The sequence below is a fragment of the Acipenser ruthenus genome, chromosome 4, assembly GCF_902713425.1.
Source record: "Acipenser ruthenus chromosome 4, fAciRut3.2 maternal haplotype, whole genome shotgun sequence".
In the NCBI taxonomy this organism is placed as follows: domain Eukaryota; kingdom Metazoa; phylum Chordata; class Actinopteri; order Acipenseriformes; family Acipenseridae; genus Acipenser; species Acipenser ruthenus.
In genome coordinates, this window is record NC_081192.1 from 48,479,841 (window position 1) to 48,499,415 (window position 19,575).

Genomic DNA, 19,575 nt, shown 5'->3' on the forward strand with positions numbered 1-19,575 from the left:
GTGTAACCACTAACCTCTCCCCCTGCAAAACTCTGCCCCCAGTGGATGTACAGGAAGAAATTTTTGTTCTATGTGGTATTTCTGACATCCACAGAGATACTGAAACATTGGTTCACAAACCAGAACAAGCAAGCAATGCTGCTACAATATGACTATGTCATATATAAGTAATGATATAATCTTAAAGGAAATTAGTTTAAAAAATGCCCTCCTACCTGACATATTGAAAGGCAATTCAACCTTTATTTATGTCACTTATATATTTAGACCAGCATAACTCTCTATATCCCTAAAGAGTAAGTAGCAGGGTTCAAAAAAATATAGCGTTCTAAGTCACCATGTGTTGCTACAACTGTTTAAATAACATATCTGCAATTTTTATTTTCATTTTTAACATCATGACAACTTTTTACACTTATACCTTTAAAGTCTGTTTCAAATCTCTTTTCAAAATGGCTGCTCTAGTGTACTGGTTTAAGATCTGTCCTCTAAATCACTGTAAGAAGAACAATTTAAAAAAACTAAAACATAACAAGAGCTCTGGCTTTTCTGTTCCGTACCACATCATGGATCGTTATTGCTGTGTTACCTGTTTGACAATATGGGCAATAATCCTTGCACTAGCAGTGCACTAGAGCGGACATTCTGAAAAGAGCTTTGAAACAGACTTTAAAGTGAAAAAAGTTGTCAGGCTGTTAACAATGAAAAGAAAAATTACAGGTACATTATTTAAACAGTTGTAGCTGTATTTTTCGGAACCTCGCTACTTACTCTTTAAGTCCCTTACTATTAATAATGTTCCAGTCTTTTTATGAAAAAAAGCATAACCACATCTCAGAAGGGACACTGCAATGCTAATAAATAATGGTAATTGTTATACAAAGCAGCTGTCAACTAATTAACTCTTGATACAATGACTCTGTTTTGGGTCTGTCCTATCTCTGTCCCAAAGCTAGGCCAAACGCATAATAATAGATAGAGGCAAATCCAAGCAAATTCAATTCTGACATGAAAACATGCTTCGTATCTTGCACGCATAACTGGCAACATCTGTTGCGAGAGGTAGCTGTCTGTCAGGCGGTTTTGGCAAGGCTGAACAGAGAGTTTTAAACAGTAAGATTGGCTATATTTTTTATATACATTCTTCAGATGTTTTTTATGAAGTTATACAAAGAAGCAGGGAAGACATGGCCTTGTAAGTACCAAAAAATGCAAACTAACAGGAGGGTTCATAAGCAGTCCATGTGGCCAATGTTCTTTTGCAATTCACGTTAATCCTAAAAACATGGCAGTAAAATAAAACACAAGTTTGAAGGATATTCACGGTATTGTAAGATCTGTATTCAAACAAACAAAAAGCTATTTGTTCTTGGTTTGGGTCTTGTGGGGGGTCATTTTATGTGCACTGCTCACTATAATTTTGGAGACTTAGTGGTCCAGTGGCTTGTTCCCAGTTCAATCCCAGTTCAGCCACTGACTCACTGTGTGACCCTGAGCAAGTCACTTAATCTTCTTGTGAGTAAAACCGAGGTGCTATTGTAAGTGACTCTGGAGCAGCAGTTGCGAAGCATAGTTCACCCCCTAGTCTCTGTAAGTTGCTTTGGATAAAAACATTTGCTAAATGACTAATTAATAATAATAATTAATAATAATTTTAAGAAGTGTATATTCCTGTGATATGCTGAGCTGGCATTGACAGTTTTGTGTGGATGAAATGACAGTATGTTTCCATTGCACATTTAGACCTATGCTACTTAGGATTAAATAAATCTAATATCCACCTAAAATGATCTATATTAGTTGCCATTTAAAGTAAAATTATACAACAGAAATATGCCACATGCTTTCTTGTTAAATTAATTTTTTTTTTTTTTTTTTTACACATCTGTGGTACACATTATCCATGTTACGCAATACATGGTCATACATGTCACGGACGCCAGCTTTAAAATAGGAGACCGTGCTGTGGTAACATCATCCTATTTGCCAGGGGCATGCTAATTTATCACATATGTATTTAACCCCTTAACCAGTAACAAGGGAACACTGACCCCACCCCCCAAATAATAATAAAAAAAACATTCTGGAAAGTGTTCAAATATGTCGGTTTTTCCTTTTTTTTTCCTTATACAACTAAATCCCACATGCAAAACTCTACAGTAAAATTCATTGTACAATAATTACTATAAGGTTGAGAAAATGTTACTGGCATGCTTGTTCCCTTTGTTATTTCTCTTTGGCTCTGACCATTTCTAAAGTTTAGGTCTAAGGTTACAAGCTGCTCTATAGCATTTTCCAAAACCCTGTTTAACACATTAATGCTTTTTTTTTACTGCAGAATTGTTTCAGAACTCAGAAGTCATTTAGAGTTTCACCATTGCACTTGAGCATAATTATCTATATGTCAAACGTATTCATATTAAATGCTTGTCTTAAAATTCATAGTACTTCATGGTATCCTCCACATCCGTGAAGTCTGGGAACAACAAGTATAATGGCTTTTTGATCAGGTGATAGAATGCTAACTAATAATACGGTTCTGCATTTGCTTTTTACTATTTTAATATTGTAAAACTGTCATATTTGGTGTGTGTCAACTTAACAGACTAAAATATTACAAATGCTCTAGTTGTAGTTACAATATGGAAAGATTGGGCTATGCCATATTACATTTTTTTGTTACATATTACAATCATGTTTTAAATGTTTAATTCAGAATTAACTGTGTGTATTGTAAATCTTTATATATTTAAATGTATAACACATACATACTAAAAAATATATGTATTTCTTTTAGGATTTTGCTGCTTTCTACGTTATAGTGGCTACAGCTTCAGTAAAATAAATCACATTGCAGAATTCCCATTATATATGTGTCTTATTGAGTGTATAAAAGTAGCATTTTGAGCAAAACAGGGAGTCAGCACTCTCTGCTTGTCCTTGACCCTCACTATATATGAATTGTGGATTTATAACATAATCAAATTACAGACCATGCAGAAGTCAAGGCTCTTCTTTACAGTATATGTGAGAAGGTTGTTGTGGAATTAGGTATCAACTGGCATGGATAAAGCTTTTATTACCCCACACAATTTAGCACAATGTGGCCTGCTTGAGAGTGGAGACATGCGGTGTGCAGATAAGAGCCGATCAGCGCTAGCACAGCTAAGAGCATAACAGCTTTTATAACTTTTTTTTTTCTGTAATTCAAAATTTACACTGAGGTTTGGTCAATCAAGTGTTGATTCCGGTAACATTCCACTTTATGATATGAATCATACTATACGACTGCTGGGTTTTGTGGTGTAGTCTAAAGTCGTGGGCACTGGTCCAAAGTGTTCAAGAAGGGTGTTGAGTTTCAACCTTGACCAAGTACAGTGGCCACACTGATTGTATTACATAGGATCACCCAGTAATCCTTACCGCATACATGTTAAATATGTTAACTGAGGAGATAAGCTGTCTGATAATTATTACAGATGCCACAAGCCGCCTAATACGATAATTTACTTCCTTAAAATATCACAATAATGTCAAGTAGACTTTTGTTATTTAATATAAAACAACAATATATACTAATGTATTTAATAATGGGTAATAATACGCTAAATATAAATAACAAATGTGCCCACACCAGTGTTCGGTACGTACAGTCTATCTTATTTTTCCAGGCCACATGCCATCATAAACTACCTTTTGTATGAAGGAGTTATGTACTGTCCACCTTTCACAATGAGTTGCTTTAGCATAATAATTGAAGTTTTAACTGTATGAACTGTCATACTGATTTTATTTAATAAAAAAGCTGTGACTCCACATGTTTGCAATAAAGGGCTGACAATTGCATGGGACTAGTACATTTAAACAATTTAAAGTTGTGTTTTTTTAACCTTTTATATTCATATTTCATATCTATACAAGTATGGTATAAAAATACAATATCAGTATATACTGTATGGGGTAGGATCACAGTATATGTTTTTATTTTAAATGTAGGCACATCACAAGGCAATGTTGTGCAAAAGATATGTCATACGTCAAATCACCTAATCAACTGTGCAATATATAAGTGCAGTATATAAGGAAAGAGAAGTTATTTAGCTGGTCTGGTAGTAAGCTACAGGTCTCTGATAGAAGATGAGAGCTGCAGAACATTGTGAAAATGTAAAGGTGTCAATAGTTACTTTAAAAAGTAGCCCATACATTCAATTCAGGTATCTGTTTTGACAGGGAATTTATGCAGGATGAATTTCACCATGTACCGAAGGCATTGCCATTGGATAAGAAAGTTCTTAATTACTTAAAAAATGTCAACATCCTGGATAATAAAATCTATTAAATCTATCATTCTGATAATTGCCTGATGGCCTTTTAACTGGAGTTTTTAGGCTAAAGAAACAGAGCTGTGGGAAAAATGCAGATATTCAACAAGTGTATAATATTGATCTGTGGATCCCAAGTGATCAGTCACTGAGTCTCTTTGCTGTAGCGGTATCTTATTACACAAACCATTTCCTGTTCTGGGGAGATTAGCAAGGGCTGTTTATACATAGCATTATAAGTGTGACCTCTCCATTAGTGCTCTTTCTGAAATTGAATTACATGGGAATTAGTGAAATGCATCTTGTTTTTTCTCTTACATTGGTTCCAGCTACCATGGGGTTTCCGAGGTCACACACCACCATTCTGGTCACATTCTCCATCCTGTACTCGCAGTTCAGTTGCCGTAAAGCCTGGGAGAAAAAGAAAAGAGAAACACGCAGTATTAACAGCCATGTACACTTCTACGTGCGCATGCTTCTTCCTTGGCACTGCCTGATTGCATCTGCAGCTGTGAAACTGTTAGATTTCAGTCACCTGAGAAAGGTCAGCCATTCGTGTAGAGGATAGCCTGTGGCATGTTTGGTTTGAAACTATGTCTTCTTTCATTTGGACAGCATGATGAGCCTGGGCCTAATCTAATTTAACAGTATCCAAAGCCGTACTCAGGGCTTGAAAAGTGATACTACCTAGTCGGAATGAATAACGCTTCCGTAAGAAAAGCTCCTTTCAGTTACGACACTGTAATGAAAACTGCCTATTGTTAGAGAAAGCCAAACTACTGTTCTAGAAGAACCGAGGCACCCCTGGAAAGCCCTGCTATTCTTTTTACTTTGCTCATGAGAAAATAAACACCATACTCGATGTGGGGGAAGCCAAAAAATTGTCATTTTAAATTTGTGTTGCAAATCAGGGCCACACTAGCATGATAAACTGTAATTACATGGAAAATACATTTAAATCGCTTACAGCTATACATCTATTTCCCTTTTCTACTTTTTTTGTTAAAGCCTTTGGTGTAATTGTAGCTAACAAAATAATTCCATAAATCTTAGCCATTTTCCACTTCCATTAGCTACTACACCTCAAGTTTTAAAAGATGATATAGGGCACTACTTTAGGTTATAGGAAAGTGTCAGTTTCTATGCCTTTTTCTTAGGTTATCTGTTTGTACTTGTACTCCCTGGGTCAGTTCACCTCAGCAGTGATTTCTGGGTCAAACCATGTTACTGGCTGAAGGCATGTGAAAGTTCCCAGGAAGTAAAAGGCAGTCAAAAAGCATGACTTGTAAACAGTTTTTTTTAACCTAGTGTAGTACCAGATATCATGTTTGGAAATCGCACATTTAAGACCTATATAATGAATAGATGTGCATGGCAGAGACATTTTATGGATCTATTTTGTTAGCTTCAATTACTTTAAAGAAAGGGGGAAAAAGCATTGTGAATGCAGACCAACTAGTGGTATGTTTTGACAATTTTACAGAAGTAAACACTACCCAAACCAGTGCCCAATCCAGACAAATAACTGCAAAATCTCCATATCTCCACCAGTTAATGTTAACTGAGATCACAAAACATTATCTGTCTACATTATTCAACCCTGACTTTATGTTCACGGGAGCTGACTTCAACCTCACATGTGAATGTGGTTTTCTACGTTTACTTCTCTGTGTCCTGGTTTGCATAACACGTGTTGATTTTATTTACTCTGAGGTACTTCTCATGTTAAAGGTTGTATAAACTGAACCATTTTTAAATGTCGTGACTTAAAGTAAATGAGACATGCTGTGCCCGGTGACACCAAGATGAAAAAAGGAATCATTTTACATTTCTGAACAAAAGCCAAGTTTCAAGGACAAAAAATGTAACAATGTAAACAATTTGTTAAAACATGAAGTCTACTTGACTAAGAAGTAATTATGCTACCAAAATACAGTTGCCTTTACAAAAGCAATACCTAAAATATTTTTTTGGAGAATATTGAGGTTTGCATTTTAAAAAATAGCTACCAGTAAATAACTGAAAATAATGTGGTCAACCAAGAACTATCCAATCTTCTGTAACTCAGTGTTTGAATGACACCGTGCACCACTTGCACTGCAAGTGCGGCCCTTCTGTTAAATTAGATATGGCTCATCAAATATCCATGCAGTAAAAGCAATACTGTCCTTCAATATCCCTCCCTTCTCCGCCTTTTAATCCCTAGTCTTCAGAGACAACAATAAAACTAATAATAATAAAAGCAGCCGGAAAGCAAAGATGTCTGAGTAGCTGACCTCAGGACAAACTAACTTCCTGTCATCTTTGTGTCTGGGAGTTCAAAGATGGATTTATTGAGATTTCACTGTGGGCCCAGCTGAAATGGATTGAACATCACTAATTAAAATCCATGACCCTCCCGATGCGATTACCTCATTCTTGCGCTCAACCCCGATGTAATCTGCTTCCTGGGGGATGAGCACATGGAGTTCTGTCTCATAGGCTCCCTCCCCTTGGTTCTGTGCATTTATAGTCAGCATCAGTGGGTTCTCCTCCCCGATGATTAACTGTTCTCTGTCCCTGCAGGGCAGATCAAAGTTTTATTAGCGCTTTTAGAACTGAATACAATTTGAAGATGTGGTATACCTTTACCAACAAAAACACAGGGGATTCATAAAACTTAATCCACCCAAAATAAAAGTTATCCACTGGAAGCCATGTCTAAAGGATAAACAGGTTTTTTTTTTTTTTTGGCCTTGTGCTTTAACTTTCCAATCTGCTGTTAAACATTTTCCTATTGTAAAGCGTGTCTAAAGAGTTACATTATTTAGTATTTAATTGTACTTAGCGTCTGGAATAACCTATGTTTGTAAAAGCTATATATATATATATATATATATATATATATATATATATATATATATATATATATACACTTTGTACTCATTGTCTTAAATACAGTATCTATATTAATTGCATTGATAATGGGATACTAAATAACAACATTCAGCTGTTAAAACAGTTAAAAGACTCAGCACAGGTAGATAAATCGATAAGAACAGAATTCACTTTAATGACATTAATGTGAAGTGTTCTGACATTTAAATATAAACTGGCTGGATACACAATAGTGTTGGTAAAAATTGAACAGGTGTTATGTTATCAAGCTTTTATAGAACTGCAGTAGTTCTTTTCCAGAGAAGAATGCTCTGCTGCTTGTGAAATCACTGACACTGAGCGCTATTATAGAGGGACAGTAAAACATTATTACAAGCTGGAATTTAGATTCTGTGATCATCATATAAAACGGGATCCCAAGATGCTTCACCTGCCCTGCTGGAAGTATGTAATATTGGTCCTGAAGGTCCTGCCCCTTCACAGGTTTACATTCTTGTTAGCTTTTAATGGAAGAGGAAGAGAAGCAAAATCCCAGAAGACGTTATGCCGCCCCCCACCCCGCTCTTTGTTCTTGTACAATTGCTATGACAAACGCAAATGAAATACAAATTTGGATAGCCATTTGGCTGAAATGCACATTATAAACCGAATATTCCATGTCCAGACCGGTCAATCCAAATACCAATAGTGCACTTGTCACCAATTTGGACTTGATTTATTAGGAATTGAAAAATAAGAGAAAGGACATTTTTTAAAGGGGAAACTAAATTGTGTTAAAAAGCATACAGGGGAGTGCAGGATGAGTCACACAGCTTGGACGGTGCTAGTTCGTGTCCAGGCTGTGCAAAGAGGCCAAACTTTGTTGGGGACTCCAAAGGGGGCATCACATTGGCTCTGATGCTCCCGTGGTGGGGGATGGGAAACCAGCAGGGATTGCTTCTCAACATCGCACAACAGCGAACCCTACTGGCCAGACAGCGAGCACATTCAGAGTGGATGAGAGGCAGGGCTGATCTTTGTTCTCCGGGATCTGTAGCCCGCCCACCTCTGCTCTGGATTGCTCTGCATAAAAGTGATTCTGGCTTCAGGCTTGTGAGATCGGAGGACACTCACACTCCCTCAGAACGTCTGTGCTGTGTGGGTACTAATTGGACATTCAAAATAGGGGGAAAATAAATCAAAATAATAATTGGTCACTCTAAATTAAAAAAAAAACAGTATAGCAGGCCTTCATTTATAATTAAAGGGTACTAAGATGATTCACAAAAATGATCGAAGCTGCTGTAGGGTTCACAAACTAAACAATGATAAAGTGTTATTAAAGCAATTTATATATATATATATTGAGAGACTTACATCCTGGCTGAAAGCTTCAGATCCGGGATACACATATTGTCTTCTCCACAGTCCACAAGAATATAGACCTATGTTATTAATTAAGCAAAATGTTTCACAATTATATATATTTGTTTCAATGCACATACAATCATATTTACTAAGAGCAAAGATTCATATTATGCACTAACCATAAGTTATGCTTGAAACCTGGAAACTTTTTTTACAAAGTACTACACATACTAAAAACTAAAATAAATATTCAAAGACTTACATGAGAGCCTTTCATTTTTACTGAGTATGCAGTTATAGCTGTTTTGCACAACATTTTCCAATTAACTTTAAAGACAAAACAGTGAGGAATGTGATTCTGGAAATGCTTTTTCTGTTATGCGTTGTTTTCGTAATACACGTTTTCCTGATTATTATACTTTTTTTTTAATTGAAAACTACAAATAGAGGAATAGCCATTGTAACTTTTATTTCTGTCTTTACTTTGAAAATCCATATCTCTCAAAGATACATGTTTATCAAGCTTGCCTGAGCTTCACCATGCCTTTACTCTGTTGTTAATATGCTTTTCAACACTTCATTTTATTACGTTAAATAAGCGATGTATCATATAAATCAATAAACTGCCCAGTTTAAAGAGCATAAACAATGCAACCATACCTGCTCATGAATGAATGGCTCCCTATAATAATTCAATATTGGTTTCAGAGTCAAACCCCCAGGTGGATTGGATTCATCCAGACTGTAATTCAACCCAATGCTGATAGGAGTCAGCTTATCCCGAAACTCTGTTTCATCCTGATGGAAACAACAACACCAATGGAAATCATGAGAGAGTCTGCTTGATAGCATGGAGCATTGCCAGCTCATAACAACCCATTCACTTTGATTCACAGCCATAAAACACATTACTCTAGAAGTGTTTAAACCTATATGTGTATGGAATACATATTACGGTTTATTTGATTGATTAGTAAGATATAAAAGTCGATGACCAATAATATTTTAGTGGGCCTGTGACAGGGTAGTGTCACTGTCAAGGCTCTTTCTGTCAGGGAGAGAGACTCCGACACACCAAGCTGCAGGTTTAAAGCGCTATTGCACACGTTTAATAACAAAACTAACACAAACACAACAAAATAGGCACAAGAGCCAAAATAGAAGGTTTACACAAACGACAAAATGACTGTACATACACCTTTCAATTCCAACAAAGCACAGCACAGCATACACTGAAACACCAACAACAACTCCAGCATTAACTCTAATATTAACACCAGTGATTATCCTTTTTATAGACCTGTGGCTGGAGCCTAAGTAATCATTCAATTATGGCCCCAGCCACATTTTTTTGGGAATTTAAACCCCTCCCTGACAACCCAATCTTCCCCACACATTATACCGACAGGGCTTCCGCACTGCCACAGGGCAATAGTTCACAGTTTATTAATTTTATGGGCAGCACACAATGTTATTGAAAAACAGTTTTCCGTAGAGATAAGCAAATTGAGATTATATTTGACTTGTATAGGATTCAAGAACATGACCTCCAATCTCACAAAGCTAATTCAGTACTGCACTAGAAAGCAAAGTATGCCGTCTCTATAGCAGCTTCATTAAAATGATGTTGAGTGTTTTCTAAGTCAATAGCACTACTAACACTTTAAACTGTATTACTGTACATTACCAAAACCTATGATAGGAGCAGAAGAATCAAGTGTTTAGTGAGTAGGGTTCCCCTATAGATCTCCCATAGATGTACATCCCATGGGAGTACATCTGTTTGTTGAACATGTCCTTGGCTGGAAAACTACACAATAAAGTGTCTACAAGGGGTAGTCGAGGAATCCTAGCTGCTATACTCACTTTTAGGTACACAACAAAGTTCTGACATCCCTGAGGCTTCCTCTTCTCAATTAGCAGCTGGAAGGTATGCTGATATTGGGCATTCTCAAGGAAAAGGATCCTTTTTATTGCTCCTTTCTGTTTCAGCCGATCCAGGTGCAGTTCGGCATTTAAGGCTGGTGAGATACAAATTAAAGATACAGCATTTAAAGCAATGCTTCTACAGATTAAAAACATAGGATACATGGATATATTTAGCTTTACACTATTGTCCTGGAAGTGACTTTGAAATGTTTAGGTTATTTGAGATTAAAAAATACCTGGTTCTGAATATGCAATTATCATTACATTACAATATTAGTTCTGAAATACCATAGCTGCATAAATAATGGTTCCACTTTGATCCATATGTGAAAGCGGATTACCATAGAATTAGTAACACCACATGGAAAAAGGTTTTTTGTGGCACTTCTTTTGTATCACAACTGAACGTGGGAAGCTGTTTTTGCTTGGCTTTGATTCATCTACCCCGTAGCAAAAGCGCTATGTTTTCGGCTTCTGAGTATCTGACTTCTTTGACACACAGATGCACAATTTCCATTTTTGGAAAAGTGCTGTCTTTGAGAACAAAAAAAACTCAAACCAGCTGCTTACCTACTGTATCTGGTATGCTGAAGCCTGATACTGTTGCACAAACTCTTACAGTCAAGCTGTTTGGGAATAAAGTGGAAAATGCTGTTTTAATACAGGTTCCAATTTCACAGTGCTTCACATCAAAGGTGTGTATTGTTTTTGACCAAACCGAAAGGTAGCTTAACAGAAATCAATGTCAAATTCACTTTTTTCCCCAGGTACATTATTTTAAATACTCAAAAGTAATCATTGGGTTATTATCTTGGGATTGTTCACATTCCTGCTGATATACTGTACATGGTCAAAATGCATCAATAAATGGTGGCCCAGAAGAGTACAGATAATATAATTTCTATTACTGGAGATTTCTACTGCTGGGAGCATTACTCTCAATAACCTCCACATCAGACAATGGGCAACTCTGGTCATAGAGGGCCATCTACATTATGTTTAACAGGTATAATGAAGTAGTGAATTACTGTGCCTTGATGGAAGTTTAATTGGTTCAATACAACAATTAAGAACATTGTTACTGTAGACCAGTCCTGTTCAGGAAGGGCTAGAGGTGCCCATCCCTGCTCTAGGAATGGCATGCAGGCAAATCAGACAACTATAGTGTATTGAAATGCAAGGGGTTGCCCTGAAATTAAAACTAAATTATCAAAATGAGTAACTATATAAAGGAATGCAGCTTTCATTTAAAACAACAATCACAACGAAGAATGTAACAGTAAAGTAAAATGCTGTGTCAAAAAATAAAAGAAACCCTCAAAAGCTAAATATTTCACGAAATAACGAACAAAGGTTTTACATAATTGCTTGTTAATGGATACCAGGGCGTTTTAGCTGCAATTAGTATTCATTATGCTGAAATGACTTCCTGCTGAGAAGGCCACTAGAGATGGGGGAGCAAACAATTTCCTACAGACCATATTGTTTCACTCTGGATGCGAGTCTACACAGACTTAGATTAAAACAGTAAATATTGAATTAAAAAAGTACAGTTTCTTTGAAAGTGCCAAACTGTAAATGCATAGTCTGTTGAACAAGTTTAATATGAATCTTTTAGAAATATCCAAATAAAGTGCCTTTATATGTTCTTGCTGGCGTTAGATCTGGCTAGATCTGTCTACTATTTCTTGGAGGAAAATACACTTGCATCAAAATTAGGCCTGTAGGGTAAATGGATATAATTTAGACTGTAAAAGGATATTCCACTATCTAAAAAAAGAACATAAAAATACAGACACTCTTCCCTATTAAGCCACTGAGTTTATGGCAGCAGTATTCCTACCACATACTGCACTATTCATTGTACAGCATGAATATTTAATGTAAGCAAATGCATGTACAGTACTTTATAATGTACATTTTGGTGGCTGTACCACAATGTAAAAACCTCCACTTCTAAACCTCAAGTCCTGCTCTCATCAGGAATCATTTTACACTGTCTGATAATTCAAATGTAGTGCTGCTGCAGGGCTCACATATGTTGTGACCTCAGTCAATTCTTTCCTTGTGGATAACTTATATGCCATGTATCCTTTAAAATACTTCTGAGGTTCGCTCAAGGGACTATTAAAGTCATTTATTTCTGCACTCCTCCGTGAATCCCCAGGAGTGACCATTTCACTTCCTAACACAAACACCAAAAAGATTTTAAAAAACACAAACAGTAATGTCACCATTGAACAGTTAAGCCTATATATTGTTTGTCGTGGCATAACTAGACATAGGAGACCATTTGGCAGCTATCTAGTCTATGTTTTGTTCAATGCTAAGGCTTTTTCCATAAACACAATACAGTAAATTGCCGTTATATATCACTAGCTTTTAAACCCCACAAAATGGCAGTAGCATAAATAACATTCACTTTCTGTTTGCGATGTTAACAGTATGCTATATGACTTTCGAGATAAATCAACAAATCATGGACCGGGCCCCTAACTGAGGCAATTCACTAACCCATTCAAATAGTGATGATAACCAAAGCTTTAAAATCAACGTTCTTATCTCTTATTAGCACTAGAAACATTATCACAGGTCACCTTTTTTTCTTATATTGAGAATTTCCTAAATGTTGCTTTTATAAAGATATGCATCATTTTTAAATTATACAGTACATGGTAGATGGGAAGCTATGGTTGCTTCCTGTCACCTAATCACTGCTTGTGCTAACACTGCGATCAATCCACGTAACGGAAAGCACAGGAAGCGATTAGGTCTCAGGAAACAGACATTTAAACTTCTAACTTTAAAAAAAACAAGTTGAGAAGATCTTCACCATCTTCAGAGGGGTAGTACTGCACAGCTGTTTAAAGTAAAGCCTTGGTAATCACATGTGTAAAAGAGTGTAGTACAACGTGTACTATACAGAGACCTCCAACAAGTATTGGGACACATTATGTGTCATCCAGCTTTATTAAAAATGTGATGCATGCGAATCTTACATGTTCTCAACTCCTTCATATTAGCAAGGAGGGCTGGTCTACTCTATAATGTTACCTTCAGGGTGTTTCATAATTAATATATTACAACTGAAATGCTGATACACACAATGACAACCTTTGTTACCGTACCATAGCTACTAATACACTAATATAGAGAAACAGTATGACTACAAAACTCATGTTAAGCAGCTGTATATGGGGAATGACTGGAAGAACACAAGGTACCAGATCAGGTAAGCCAAAACTGATCATATCTTTGACCCAAGCTGTCTGATCAGTCCCAGATAAACTACCATAATAGGCTTCTTCACAGTGGAAAAGAATTTGCAAGCTAATCTTGTGTTTATCTGTATAATCCCCAAGAAATCACACATTTCACTCAAGAAGCTCTTCACCCTTCTAAGATTATTTGTGCAAAATAACATTAAAGCCCGGGGCTGCGGTGCTATTAGAGATACAATCTGGGGTGATAGGACAATTAGGAGTCTAATTCCAGAAGAAGGAAAAAGAGAGAAGTGCATGGCAATTGATTCAATACTATGTGTATATAAACCAATAAAAAATGAGTAAAAAATGAGTAGCCGGACACGAAGAAAATTATTCATACTGTCAACACCCGCTATACAAGCTTCTCTGATAAAACCATGCCATTATTTAGTAGGTGCTTCCTCTAGTACCAGCTTGAGAAAAAAGAAAAGTTTTCAATACAATTGTTTAAATCAATCAATCAATCAATAAATGCCCACATAAATATATTGTATGAAAAAGAGGTGGAATGGAGCTTAGTATATTTATGATGTTGGCACGTGTCTCCCACAGCCAGGTCTAAAGTGAACAGTCTTCACAGCTGATTCACTTCACCCTCCACCCACGTTTTCAGCTCTCAGCTCCTCTAATCCCCCACTGTGCTTCTGGATCCTCTCTGCACAAGTCACACAGCTGGCCAAAAGATGCAGAAATCTACCCCTAGGGACTTGGAAAGCATTTGCCTGTTGTTGATTTTTCTTCAGCTGGGCTTTATATTTTGTATGAAACATCCACAGAAAAACACCACATGGATACCCCGAAATGATTGCTACTTTATCATTAGAAAACGCCATATCTAAATAATTAAAACACAAAAACACTTTGCTAGAACTGCTTACTGACGTTTCCAATGGTGATTCAGCTTATCAAGTGTTCTTATTGCATTTTGTCCTCAGTTTGTTGCATGCGAAATTAATGAATCAACAGTCCATTTCAACATAGTATGAAGACAAAAATATAAATTATGCCTACTGACTTCAAAACCACCCTGTACAAAAGCAAATAAAATCAGCTGTCACACTTGTTTTACCTAATAATTACACAAGCATTTTATACTTAATCTAATCTAATCTAATTGAAAGATCAACTAATTTGGTAAATTTAGGTCAGTGCTACTCTGGATTGGCCTACAGGTATGAACTAGTCACAAATTAAGGAAGAAAACAAGGGTGAACACTGTCATCCAAGGCCAAATGTCACATGCAAACTCTCAGGGCACTATGTCAGCCAGGTCACCATTTCCAGTCCAAAATATGCCTGCTTACCAAGTCACAGAGGTCGCAGAGTTTGGCAGCTGGCAAGTTTTACTCTCTGGGTTCAAAATCATGGGGTTCAGCAGGAGTTCAGCATCCACTGTCACTACAGGCCGAGCTCTGTGTAAAGAGAACAATGATGCCACAGTCTTTTGCAGTCATGTGTTGCATGGTGAGCTTTGACTGTCAGACAAACTCAATGGATGTGTATTTACAAAACAACATGTAGAGGGTACTAAAATGTTTTTTTGCATCAGCAATGTTAAAGTTTTTTAATTACTTTAAGACAGTTAAGCCTATATGCGAGATACAGTCTGACTGTTAGGACTCCCCTGCCCTCTCCTCTCCTCTCCTCTCCCCCCCCAACATAACCTTTCACTGAAATATTATGTACATTTATATGTAAGGGTTTACCAGTAAGTAAAAAAACATGCATACCTGTAAACAACAGCTTTTCCTGCCCCAAAAGCGCCGACAATCAAATCTGTAATAAAAAGGAGTAAATTGCTTTAGCTTCAAAGAAATACACAGCTGGAAATCATTTCAGGGTCTTAACCGATTTTCATCAAATACAGCCTTTTCGCGTTTTTGTGATTTTGTATAAGCCTGAATGGAATAGCTAAGTTTTATAAACACAATTCTGTTTAGATTCACTGTCTTTGACGCTTTGAATTGGATATCAAAAAATGATACTTTTCATTAGTGAGTAACCAAGTCCATGCAATAAAACACAACAAGCATTCCAGTGTTCATTTAACTTTCTTAGCCTTTGCTAATATTACCAAACATAATAATACAAAGCCTACCCTTAATACTTACTTTGTAGATATTTAATTTACTGTACACTCAATTTTAGTAATGATAACACTCATATGTATTCAAAACAAATAAGTAATTTTAGTAATGACACAAATCATGGTGAATATTATAATGGTGAAAACTGGTATAATAGTCTCATAATATCAACTACAAGTATATAAAATATAGCATAAGTTCTGTTCAAAAACTGTTAGTGCCAAAATCACTATTTACAGATATTTCATGGAAAACGTTTTTAATTAACTCAAAATATTTAACCTTTTTGCAATAACCAACAACTGTGGTATCTATTTCCTGTCTAGTTTGATATTGTTTTACTTTATGTAATATTTGTAACACTAAATTTAGTAAATTAAGTACAGAATTTCAGTATATTATATATACACTCTAGACAAATTAGTATTACTTTTATGGATGAGGTAATCTGCTTTCATAGTAAAAACCCTTCACATAAATATATACACTATGAATCATTTTCTAAAGTTTATTTCAGGAAAGACAATATATTCATACTTATTTTTCTCATTTACAACAGCACAACACACAATTCCAAAGAATGAATCACAAGGTCAGTGTAAGGAAATGAGGAGGCCTACGCAATTAGAGGACTGAAAAAAAAAAATCTGAGGTCTAGCAATCTTACCAGACTGTGACAGAAGGTCTTAAGTACTAGAAAAACTATGTATATGAAGAGGAGAGACAAAGCTTCTGTTTAAGATTAATTTCCTTTTAGATCATACAATTAAACCGCTATGTTGTTCTAGAAAAAAGCACTCGTGTGTTGAACTGGCCAAGGTTGAACTAGCTAAGTTAGAGCTTGCTTGGAACAAAGTTTTAGACTGGAATGAACCAAGTGGGCTTTGTACATTGGTGTGGCAAGCTGGCCTGTGCAGTGACGTCAGACCCGGAAGAAACACAGCTCTGCGAGGTGATATGGTGAGTGAAAGGAAGGGAAATCCACAGCAGACTGGTAATGAATGTGCTGCTGCGCTTTTATTAAATAAACAACTGGTGAACAAAATAAAAGGTTTGAACAAACGAAAAACACTGTAGACAAAACAAAATGGCACTTTAGCCAAAACAGACAGACACTAACAAACAAGTGACGGAAACTAAACACAGAACAAGTATTGTGCTGGCCTGCCAGCAATTGTTATTTTTCTTATTTATCTTTCCCCCTCTCTCTCTCCCGTCCTTTCTCCCTGAACACCCACCCTCGAGTGAGTGAAACATTCACCCTTTTATGCAGCTGTACCGAGATTGGATTGCTAATCAATCATTCAATTGGAATCTCGGTACATCTGCACGTGAACTACTTTCTGCACTTCCCGTGCTTCCATACAAACACCCCTTTTACTCTGCATGTGAAGTGATTGTGCCATCCTCGTATCTAAATACAAATACACATTTTATAACACTCGTGCTACACAGACCCATTTATAGCCTGTGCACCAATACATATACACCAACATTAATACACCACATGCAACATATAAACATAAAATACACACAGGGGCGGGGCACACTGCCACAATTGGTTTGACCCTTTGGTATTACAATGTTTGCACTGCCAAATTTTAACCTACAATCTATTGTATTTAATGTCTAAAGGGGATTATGTTTTAGACTGGAAATATACAGTGTATGTGGACCACCTGTTTTACCTTTGCAGTGGACCTTTGCAATTATTTTGCATGGTCTTACAGGAAAAAAATAAAATAAAATAAAAAATCTATGAAATCTTTCTTCCAGGAAAATATCTTTTTTTTAAGTTTTTTTTTCCTTTAGCTTTAAATTAAATTAAAAGTAAAAGCAACAGGGCAACAGAATACTTCCCATATAATTCAAATTGAAAAAAAAAAATCTGCCTCGGAAACCATATACCCCTGTAATTTCAGGACACACGTTATTCCTTTGAAGTATGTACCAGTAATGAGTGTAATGCGGCGCTCGTGTTCCTGTCTAGGAGGATTAAAGGTAAAGAGCAGTAGGGGATTGAAACCACAGCAGGAGCGACTCAATGCCAGATAACCCTGGAGCCAAAGGCCGCAGAAATGAACATTTGGTAAAATGAGTTTTCCACCAGATGAATCCACAGGGGGGAAAGTGTACAGTGTTGGTCATATGAAAACAATACCGGCACAGTAAAGGGTTTAAAAAAAAAAATGTATCCATCAATACTGTATATCAAGAACTTGGTTTCTTGGCAGCTTGCCATGTACCTTTCCTGGGTAGCTACATTTACAGTACATTTTTCCTTCAGAGTATTTCAGACTCCACCTACTGCAAGATCAGACTGGATAACTTCATTGAAGGGAGCCACGTCTGGTTATCACATCTGCAAATCACTTAGACTGGCATGAAATTCTGCTAAAGTGAGACTAAAATGATTTTGTGAAATCCCTCTGGGTACTTGCTATAACAAGATTCCAGCAGTTAAATGAGGGCTTTGCATTGTGGAGGAAGGAAAACCCTGCTACTCAAGCGCTTCACTATTAATAAACACATCTGTTAAGGTAGTTCTCCAAACAAGCTTTTTAAGCACATTCTTTTACCATGTTGAGGCTTTAAACTGTGTCGGTATTACAACATGATCCATGGCTCAAAGCAAACAGGATTCTCACTAAAACCTAATGACAAATGCAGTCTTTTTACGACCTCTGCACTCCTTGCCCAATACATGGATTGCGGATTCTCTACAAGACTGTACACTGTGGTCGGCCTGTTTTGTTCATGTTTTAGTTGTACACCACATAGAATGCTATGCATGTTAGTTTACCATGTTAGTTTAGATTTTAAAAATGCAATTCATTTCTTTAGACCCTAAGAGACAACGATGTAATGGTAGTATACAATACTGTATATAGTATATTCTTAATAAAACTATTTTGTTCAACTTTTACCTCCCCATGTTCTTGAAATAGTACTTAATCTATTTCAACATCTATGAAATTCATTTATCAGTTATATTTTGGGGACTCTGAACTAGAATGCTCTCAGAATAAAGATTGTCTGGCCATTACATTTCCAATGGGTATTATAAATGAAGATTTTGAAAGGATATTAGCAAATGGGCTGTACACACTTCTGACAAACATTCAAAGCACTGTACAATAAAAATTAGCAGGGCAGGTTGGATGAGATGAATAATTGAGAAAACAACTTATCAAACTTTTGTCCTATTGCTCTACGAATGCTATCTCCTCCATTATGACTCAGACATGCATTACTAACTTGATTTGGACTTTGTGAAATGTAAACCATTATAAAGGTTAAGGAATGAACTCCTCTTTTATACTCAATACTAGAAGTGATTGTCTAGGTATAATGATAGGGAAACAGGGTGCAGCCTTTTCTTAACAAGTACACTTTGTTTGTGTGTCCACCTTTGTACCTCTGCTATTGAATAATCTGCTATAATAATTCTGTATTATATAAGGCTTTGTTTTTCATAATACTGTCATCTCTTTATCAACTCATAGTTTAATACATCAGAATCAGACAGTGTGGCATGGCATTTATAAAAACAAGATTTCCTGTTTGGAGACCTACAAAATCTTAGATATTCTGGTATTACACCAAATAAGCAGTGTGGAGTAGTGGTTAGGGCTCTGGACTCTTGACCGGAGGGTCGTGGGTTCAATCCCAGGTGGGGGACACTGCTGCTGTACTCTTGAGCATGGTACTTTACCTAGATTGCTCCAGTAAAAACCCAACTGTATA

At 36.4% G+C, this 19,575-nt stretch overlaps 1 protein-coding gene across 1 annotated transcript in view; it reads right to left on the reverse strand.

The window, feature by feature from the left end:
* Nucleotides 1-19,575, reverse strand: part of LOC117400760 (integrin alpha-8-like) — a 74,653-nt gene that overhangs the window by 23,508 nt on the left and 31,570 nt on the right. Inside the window, exons 14-21 of the mRNA XM_034001086.3 lie at nt 15,472-15,517; nt 15,046-15,153; nt 11,046-11,101; nt 10,413-10,567; nt 9,207-9,344; nt 8,556-8,623; nt 6,734-6,881; nt 4,641-4,733 (exon numbers count right to left, since the gene is read on the reverse strand). Coding sequence (XP_033856977.3) covers nt 4,641-4,733; nt 6,734-6,881; nt 8,556-8,623; nt 9,207-9,344; nt 10,413-10,567; nt 11,046-11,101; nt 15,046-15,153; nt 15,472-15,517 — 812 coding nt within the window. The remainder of the gene's footprint in view (nt 1-4,640; nt 4,734-6,733; nt 6,882-8,555; nt 8,624-9,206; nt 9,345-10,412; nt 10,568-11,045; nt 11,102-15,045; nt 15,154-15,471; nt 15,518-19,575) is intronic.